Source organism: Sinocyclocheilus rhinocerous, unplaced genomic scaffold (genome assembly GCF_001515625.1).
Source record: "Sinocyclocheilus rhinocerous isolate Xijiao unplaced genomic scaffold, SAMN03320098_v1.1 scaffold1708, whole genome shotgun sequence".
Classification (NCBI taxonomy): Eukaryota; Metazoa; Chordata; class Actinopteri; order Cypriniformes; family Cyprinidae; genus Sinocyclocheilus; species Sinocyclocheilus rhinocerous.
In genome coordinates, this window is record NW_015648635.1 from 541,310 (window position 1) to 551,259 (window position 9,950).

Here is a 9,950-nt window from a genome sequence, read left to right on the forward strand (position 1 = left end):
TATCTGTATCTGTGCAGTTCTTTGTCATAAATACAGTTTACAAAAGGTCACGAGGGAGCAATCGGTTTCCCATCTAAGTTTTCGCTGCATTCACCCCTCATCACACCACAGCTGTTTCCTCCAGCGAAAATCTAGCCCTTAACGCATATGAACGCATATTTTATAAAACGATCATGTTGCTATTTTCATTTTAAAATTTTATATTTAATATAAAACATATTACAGTGCATGTGGCATACATACAGTCATTCACAGAACTGATTAAAGACAGTGACAGACAGCACTCAGTCAATTCACTCAGTTTAACTAAATATCAGAGTGACTGACAGAGATACAGTAGAAACATTATGTGTGGTTTTGTATTAAATATTGTTTTAATTTAATTTAATTTAATTTGGTTTTGTATTATATAATGACCCAGATTGTGAAATACATTTATTAGCCGTAGAGTAGCCTAAGGGAAACACAACTCGGGAAATGAGAGCATCCGAGGAGCATGTGAATGCTATGCCCAATCGATACCCAACCCTATTTAAAATATATTTTTGTCGATTTTAGTATAATCATATCTACATATTAAATGGGGATTTTGACTCTTCAAGAGGTATTTCACTTTCATTCAGGCAGAAATTAGTTGCTAGTTATTGTTTCTACTAGAATATACTTTAGCAATTATAAAATTATAAAAGCATTTATAGAAGATATTAGTGTCAGAATACTATTAGAATATATCATTTAGTGATGAAATGTATATTATAATATTGAATAATAAATGTATTTTGATAATAATAATACAATTGATTATTGTTGTTATTATTCAAAATTACAATTATTATTAATTTACAATTTTAAACAATTACATTGAAAATATTTGTATAGTTTGGTTTATGCAGATGATGATGATGATAATGATTATTATTATTATTGCAATTCAGTTATGAAATGTATATTATAATATTTTATTGTAGGCAATTTGATAATAATAATAATAATAATAATAATATAATTTATTATTATTTACAATACATTTTTAATTACTATTATTATAATTTACTATTTAAGCCAATTACATTAAAAATATTTGTATAGTTTGGCTTATACTACTACTACTACTAATAATATTGTTATGCTATAATGTATTTTCAACAGTTTTAATGTATATTTTTCAGCATTATATTGGCTACCATACTGTCTACTGTAGGTACTGGCATTGCTGTTGAAAACTAGGTAATGACTACTTTGAGCCTTTAATATGTTTTTGTTCAGGAGCCAAACCATCTGATTCTTCCTCACTCCACACAGCAAATCTTTAGTGCTCTGTTTCTGTTTTCTGGACGGCTCAGGCAAAACCTGGAAGCACTGAGGCAGATACACATGTCGCTTGGCCAGAACTTGAGCTGCGAGGGTAAGGCCATCATCCTGAGCTCTGTGTCGTGCTGTAAGGAGCTTAGACTACCCAACTGTAGCATCACACCCTCTCAAACCAAAACCAGATCTGCAGTTTATCCACACAAATAGAGTCTTGTGTTGAGTTCTCTATTTCGATGTCTGAGCCCAGCCAAAGGGATGAGGCTCGCTGTCTCAGGTCTGTGTCAGCTCAGCGGGATTATGGGAAGCAAGAGTGTGGCGCACTGCTGAGGTTTGGACTGTGTGTTTGTTTCTCTGCCACTTTCCCACAATGCACATGCCGTCAGTTACTTTGACTTTGCTGCCTACTTATGCAACATTTTTATGGCGTCATCTCCATCAGCAGTATTCAAAATTATGCAATATTACAAAATATCTTTTTAGGACAAAATCAAAACATATATCATTTTCTGAAAAGACAGTACCAGAATGCTTTAAAAATATTAATAAATTACAATTTTAAATTATATAAATTACATTTTTATATGAATTTATTATAGCCTAATCAATTATTTAATTTTATTTTCCTTTAGTCTCAAGATCGTTTTGTTCCATTCTGTTGTGATAGAGTAGCTGTAAACGCTCCCTTAAAAGGTAGCTGACTATGTAGATGTCGAGGCAGCTTGCTACGATTTTAGCACTTAGCGAATCCAGGAGCTTCGGTTAGGAACCATAGATGAACATTATGTATCCAAGTGAAGAGAGATGGAGCGTCAAGGTCTGTTTCATCTTTAGTGTAGCATAACTTCCAGTTCCTCATGATTAGTAGTGTGCAAACATAATCAGATATGATTCGTTCTGTTAGTTACAGATGGTTTAGAGATGACTCTAGACTCTACGGGCCAGAGTCCCAAACATAGATTAGGGCTAGTGCTGAAAAGGATTTTCAGTGCAGAATTACTGATGTGATTGTAATTTAGTTCAGATTCAGGGTTAATCTGTGTCTGGGAATCAGGCGCTCTACTATAAATATGTTGTGAAATAGTATATGTTCTTCATGTTTTTGAAAGCAAAGTGTGTCTTTTTTTTGTTGTGTTATTTACTATACTGTGTCAGCAACGTACTGGGTTGATGTTGTGTTTTTAAAGCAGACATAACACGCACCGTTTCTGCCAATCTCATGTTAATCTTGAGTACGTATAGAGGAGCATTGCATCCTTCATGTCTCAGAAGAGTCTAGTTTTATCAGATTTATAAAAGACAGATACATCTGTACTGCTTCTCTCCGAAAACAGTCGAGCTCCTGGAGGAGTGCCGTGGGCAGAGCTAAAGAGTCACGAGCACGTGCAGCTTTTGCGTAGTGATCGTCTGCTAACTGTGACATCGACATAAATAAAACAGGAACAAAAACTTTATTGACTTAAAGGTCTTTGGTGACGTTGTTGAGTTTGTGGTCAAAAACAAAATGACAAATCCTTCTTGAGCAAGTCCTGTGCAGCGCTGCTGAGGACTTCCGCAACCCGAATGAAGCATGTTGACGGGCGTGCTCTTGCTCTCGCTCTGGTTGAAGCCAGGTCTGGTCTTCCGGGAGAAGTGCCCATACAAGGAATTCCGTCCTTTATGACGTCATACAGGGCCATCAAAATGACAAATCCTTCTTGAGTAAGTCCTGTGCAGCGCTGCCGAGGACTTCCGCAACCCGAATGAAGCATGTTGACGGGCGTGCTCTTGCTCTCGCTCTGGTTGAAGCCAGGTCTGGTCTTCCGGGAGAAGTGCCCATACAAGGAATTCCGTCCTTTATGACATCATACAGGGCCATACTCGGAAAAAAAACTTTCCCGAAACGTATACGAACCCTGAAGGAGTGTCTTTCGCACAGAAGTACTCTGTCATACGTCCAACTCGTTTTTTGAGACTTTGGTCATGTTTAGCATGAGAATCCAACTCTTTAACAGTGTCAATATGTCAGAATGCATGAAATAGCTATGCATTAGACCCCCAATTTAGATTAAAATAACAATTGGATTTGACAGAGTTTGCCATTAAATCTTTGAATCATAGTCAATCACTTTGTAGCAAATAAACTAGATATTCATGAACAGAACTGTATTGACAGTTTTGGACTAAGAAGTCATCATACATCAACTAAAAATGACCTGTCTTGGTTACAGTTCATTGCAAAAATGTTTAAAACATTAAAGTTGTTTCTCATAAAAGCTTAGTTTGTTTGCAGATGCTACTTTGATTGATGTTTTATCATCTAATGTATTGACATTTTAAACATTTAAGTGTGTCCAAATACATTTTTGGTTCACTATTGAGCTTTTGAAAGCATATTTGTGTGTGCTTGCCATTGAATTTTTGTATTGGTAGTTCACCTTTTTGGAGAGGTAAGGATGTCTTTCGCCCTCTCCTTCTTGCTATTTATTCTTCTTCAGGTAATTATAAACCACAAAGTATTTTTCGGTCACTGAACACTTGAGCCTCTCTGGCGAAGCTCCAGTTTTTTTAACAGCTGCTGTACGGTTACCAGGGAAGGATTTGAGCTCTGTCAAGGACTCCACGTTCAGGCTGAATAATTTGCTGCTGAATGATGTGCTGCTGCCGAAAACCTGTATAATTAATTCATTGGTCCTACTTTGTTTTTTTGGCTTCCGAATTTTAAAGTCAAATCACACGGATAGAATGCAGCTGCATGCGAAACTCAGGGACATGAAACTTGGGTTGTGAGGCTTTTTGGATGAATAGAAATGTTGGGCGATGAGATCGTAATCGGATGAGTGTCACGCGGAGATGCATTGAACTCAAGAACGGTTTTAAGTTTTCATTTTGTGAATATATTCTGTTAGATCCAGGTTTTACAATTTTAGTGATTCAGTATTTACAATTGAATGATGAAACATTGATGTGAACTACAATTTGACGTTTTTTGAGGAAAATATAAGTGCTGCTTGCCTGTGAAAAATGTACTTCCATAATGCACAAGTCTTCTTGAGTGGTTGCCAAGGCATTCCGATGCAGTAGCTAGGGTAGTCTGGGTGGTTGTTAGGTGTAAGGATGGGAAACTTAAGGAATTTTGTTTCTGATTCCATTTTTACTAGTTTTTTGTAACACTTTTTTTTGCCTTCACTATACATTTTGATTTTGATTCACTAAAAAAAGAATCAACTCATAGGAGTCATTTGTTTGAGAATCAGTTGGCACACACTGGTTGCACTGTACATTTTTGATTCACTACAAAGAACCAAGTCAACCTTGAGAAAAAAAAAAAAAAAGAATCGGCCCACTAAAACCAACTCGTAAGACTTCATTTGTTTGATTACGCTGTCATGTTAAATGTTTTAGATTTATTAAAAAGAAATGACTCACTAAAAAGAACCAAGTCATTTTTTGGGGAAACACTTGGACTACACTAATTGCATTTTATGTCATGTTCTTTGTTCACTGAACAGAATCAACTTATTGGAGTCATTGGTAACACTTTATTTTAAGGTGTGTTACATGTACTTACTATTATAATTTATATGCAATTAATTATGCATAATTACATGCAAGTAACCCTAAGCCAAACCCAAATCCTAAACCAAACCATAAAGTAAGTACATGTAGTTAATTAATATTACTCGGTACTTATATGTATAATTACACCGTAACAAGGACACCTTAAAATAAAGTGTAACGAGTCATTCTTTTTTGAATCGGTTGGAATACACTGGTCGCACTGTATGTTTTTGATTCACTAAAAATAATCTATTCATAGGAGTCATTCATTAGAGGGAATCGTTTGGACTATACTGATGGCACTTTTTTTGTGATTCACTAAACAGAATCGCCTCATTGGAGTCATTCATTTTGGTATCGTTTGAATAAACTGGTCTCACTTTGTTTTTGATTCACCTAAAAAGAAGCGACTCATATGAATCATTCATTTGGGAATTGATTGCATTATACGTATTGCGCTTTGTTTTTGATTTCACCAAAAAGAATTGACTCATAGGAATCATTCATTTGGGAGTTGATTGGACTACACTGATTGAATTCTCTAAGAAGAACTAATGATTCCTTTGTTTGGGAATGTGTCCGTGTTTGTGGGTGCTCAGTGGCAGTGCATCTTATGAGGACTCCATCATCATTTAAAATCTTATAACACACACAAACACAGAAGTTCTCAATTAGGTCAGAGCCTCTGTGTGGGTATCCCAGATTGGCCTGTGCCCTATAAAACCGTGAAATCCACTGCAGAAATCATTTCTGCTTTGTGATCTCCGGCCGGTGAGATAACCTGATTTAACACCCTTATCCCATAATCACCTTTGAGTGGGCAATGATGACATCATTATAATAGATATGAGAGCTTTCGTGGCGTTTGTTTTTGTGAGGAACTCTGATTACACAAGACGTGTCCTCTTTCTCTCTCTGCACTCTCATAGTCTGTCACTTCTTTTTTTTTTTTTTTTTCCTTTTTTTTATTTTCTTCTTTATTCCTTGAATTTTCTTGGCTCAGGCATTTTTTTTTTTTTCTCCATATTTTTAATTTCTTCTTTATTCCTTGAATTTTCTTGGCTCAGGCAGACTTGACTTCAAAGTCTCTTAGGATACGTGTTCATCAAATTGAGTCTCCTCAGGTGAGCCTCTCCGTGGAACGAGAGACACGTCACTTATATTAAACTTTCTCACGGAGCAAATCTGGCAACCCTGCCCTTATGAGCTGAAGCTGAGGTCACACTAGGCTTTGAGCATCTGATATTACTCCAGATCCCACAACGCTGCAAACCAGGCAGCTTTTACATTTGTGCGCTCTTTGAATTCAGCCAAAAGGTCAATCTGTGACATTTACATCTTCTATAGGTCAAATGCCGTCACACAATACAAATTTGCAGCACAAATGTGTATGAATAGAAGGGAATAGTGTTTTTTTTGTGTGTTTGCTTGATTATATGCATCATATATTGGCTTGAAATGTCATTTTGTTGTAAACACCACACCAGTGTTATTTTTGTATTCAAGATGCTGTTAACACTATAATAAGGTTTCATTTGATAACATTAGTTAACGTGAGTTAACGATGAATAAAACCTCTACAGCATTTATTAATCTTGGTTAATATTTACATCAACATTTATTAATACATTTTTAAGATCAAAAGTTATAGCTGTTACCATTAGTTAATGCACTATGAACTAACATGAACATTTTTATTAAATAACATTAACAAAGGTTAATAAATGGTGTAAAAATGTATTGTTCATTATTAGTGCATGCTAGTTAATGCATTGTTTACAAATGAGACCTTATTGTAAAGTGTTATTAGTATTTTGATTTTATTTATTTTCTTTTTTTGTTTTAATTTGAAAGTTTTAGTTATTTTGTGTTTGTCATTTTTATTATATATTTTTTTCAGTTATTTTAGTACATCAAATTAAACTAAACATGAGAAAAGTTGCCTTTGCTACTAGCTGAATTAAAATAATTTTAATTTTATTTTTAAAATGTTTTACCTTATATTTTATTTTTGGTTTATTTTATTTCTAGTAATGAAAATATTTTTTTATGGCATTAGTTTTAGTTGAATAACCCTGGTAAACACTGAGTTATTGATCATTGATCATTGATGATTGTCGTTTTTTTGTGTTGCAGTGCTGGCCAGTTTTCGAGGAACGGTGCAGCATGGCTTGCCTTTGGAGATCGGTGACACGGTGCAGATCCTGGAGAAATGTGAAGGTACATACATACAAATAGTATAAATCACATTTTTGTGTTTACACCAGTTTGGACCACAGCTTCAATTTCAAAATGGTTAAGATGGGCAATGCTGGTCTGTTACTCGCACAAGCAGATTATTATTGCAGTTAGACCAACTTGTCCAGGATGAAAGTGCTGAAAACTTACACTGGTAATCAGTGATAGTTTAAGCTGACCAGCTGATTTAAACTGGCTAAGCTGTTATAGACTTTTTTGATGTCAGCAGGGTTGCTTGAGTATAATGTTGCCAGATTGGTCTGGGAGCTTCCCTACTGAAAGACCAATGGTTGGTCACCAGCATATGTTGGATGATGACGTGAATGTTTGTTCCTACCAGGCTTCTTAGCCAGCAGGACTTCCTTTTTCATTCAGCTTTACCAGGAAGTCCATGCAGGTTGAACAGCTTTATTCATTCATGTAGGGCTGCAACTAGCCTTTATTTTGATATTCGACTAATCTAACAATTATTAGAACGATTCGTCGAATATTCAGCCGATTACAATTAATCAGCGACTCTTAACTGTCAAATTTTACTTCAGTTAGGAGGTTGCGTTAGGCATGTGCTAACTAGCAATACAGACAATGAAACAGGGTTATTAACATTAACCAAATGTATAAAAACATATTTGTTAATTGAAATAAAGCTGAAATTAAATAAGTATTAGATGAAAAACTTACACTAAATGAAAATTAGAAATGTTGGCTTGGCAACTAACTATTTAAGTTGAAGCACTAAAATTGAGCACTAAAACTAAACTAAAAAAATCAATTAAACCTAAATAGTCATTTTTTTTAAATGACAAGAACACATAGCAAAATTAAAATAACTAAAATTACTAAATATTTAACTAAAATTAAAGTGAAAGCTGAAAATGTAAAAATAATAGCTAATTCAAAATATCAACGAGAGCTATTATAGTATATAAATAATACTAAAATAACACTGCAATGAAACCAATTTATGATAATACTATTTACTAACCTTCAATGAATTATAAGTAAACGTGTGTGTTTATGGGAGGGTTTATGTATGCAAAGTTTAATTCAGTAAAAAAAAAAAGAATTAGTGGAAACCCAATAAGTAGTCTAAATAAACTAGTGTGAAAGTCATTCTGGTCTAAGATGGTCTTTTCAGCAGGATTGGCTTGATTTGATAAACTGCTGACACAGAGACACCTGTACCACCGCTTATTCTTCAAGTAAGCGGGAGGATTTGAAACCAGTCTTTTTTTGTGACCCACACTCGACTCCTTCGTTTCCTCTTTCCACCCTTTGAAGACACACTCCTTTGTTCTTTGAGTGCACGTACTTCCTGTTTTTTGAGTAAGAGACCCCGTTTCAGTTGGAGAACACTATAAATGTTGTGAAGGAGAACACAGATCTTACACAGTTGATATGAAACTACATATTCATTAGTTCCTGACTGACTGCAGGTGATAATCATCAGATGAAGGGTCGTGTTTCTATATTCAGCTGCTGTTATTACACCATTTACCGTCCAGAGGACGCCTGTTTTTCACACCTAGGCTTTTTGCCAGGAAGCACAGTTTGTGGGTTGGTTCGCAGTGGGCAGTAGGTTTATCAGTAGAGCCCGACCGATATGGGTTTTTTGGGGGCCAATACCAATATTAGGGAGTAAAAAAAGACCGATATCGATATAGCGGACGATATTCTTTGTGTAGACTATATTATAGTACAGTATAGTCAAAAGTTTGACTGGTACTGTGTATAGAATACAGTATATAACCTACATAAACAGAATATATATACAGTGGGTACGGAAAGTATTCAGACCCCTTTAAATTTGTCACTCTTTGTTATATTGCAGCCATTTGCTAAAATCATTTAAGTTAATTTTTTTTCCTCATTAATGTACACACAGCACCCCATATTGACAGAAAAACACAGAATTGTTGACATTTTTGCAGATTTATTAAAAAAGAAAAACTGAAATATCACATGGTCCTAAGTATTCAGACCCTTTGCTCAGTATTTAGCAGAAGCACCCTTTTGATCTAATACAGCCATGAATCTTTTTGGGAAAGATGCAACAAGTTTTTCACTTTCGTTTAAACGACAGTCAAATTAGTCGTCGCGCACATCCCTAATATGTACTGACCTGTTTTTTATTTATTCATCAAAATAAGACAAATTCCATGAAATTCCGCGTTATCCAGTAAATTCCGTTTTTATGAATGTATTCCACGATTCCGTCCATGTTTTCTGCATCGCGGAAATCATAGGGCCCTACTAATGTACCAAAAGAATATGATAAGCTCATTGTGAGAGTAAAAGATGGGGACATTGTTGTTTATTTACTTAGCATTGAGTCTCTCCAACTAGGTGACAACATAGTGTTAAAGCACCATTCAACAGACTCAAGCCACCACCGCACTGCCGTCTATTGGACTGCAGAAAGATACTAACTTTTCAATCTGCTACGTTACTGACTGTACTGACAAATTATGCTGACACCGTGTCCGCGCCGCAACAGGACGCGAGAAAGCGACCATTGAAAATCATTTGAACTTTGTGTCAGCACGTCATAAATAGAACGGGGCATCAGTTTACTGCATCCAGTCAAAGACAATAGAATACCCTTAAAAGGACTTTGATCCAGTGTAGACAACATCACTGATTATAATGGGTTCTATTCTACACCGGACGCGAGCGGCGTGGCGTGACAAAATACAATAGAATTCTATTGTATTTTGTCGCGCCGCATGATGTGACTGATGTAATAAGCATGAGTTCTAGGCCGCATTGACTGAGTGGCCGCGATGAGCTCCGGTGGCCGTAACACAGGCTTTAATGCGCCGCAGACGCGTGCCGTGATGTGCAGATCAGCTCTAGTCTCACTG

At 35.7% G+C, this 9,950-nt stretch overlaps 1 protein-coding gene across 1 annotated transcript in view; it reads left to right on the forward strand.

Annotated features, from left to right (window-relative positions):
- Nucleotides 1–9,950, forward strand: part of LOC107710082 (dedicator of cytokinesis protein 4-like) — a 115,482-nt gene that overhangs the window by 33,036 nt on the left and 72,496 nt on the right. Inside the window, exon 2 of the mRNA XM_016514788.1 lies at nucleotides 6,985–7,068. Within this exon, the coding sequence (XP_016370274.1) occupies nucleotides 6,985–7,068 (84 nt within the window). The remainder of the gene's footprint in view (nucleotides 1–6,984; nucleotides 7,069–9,950) is intronic.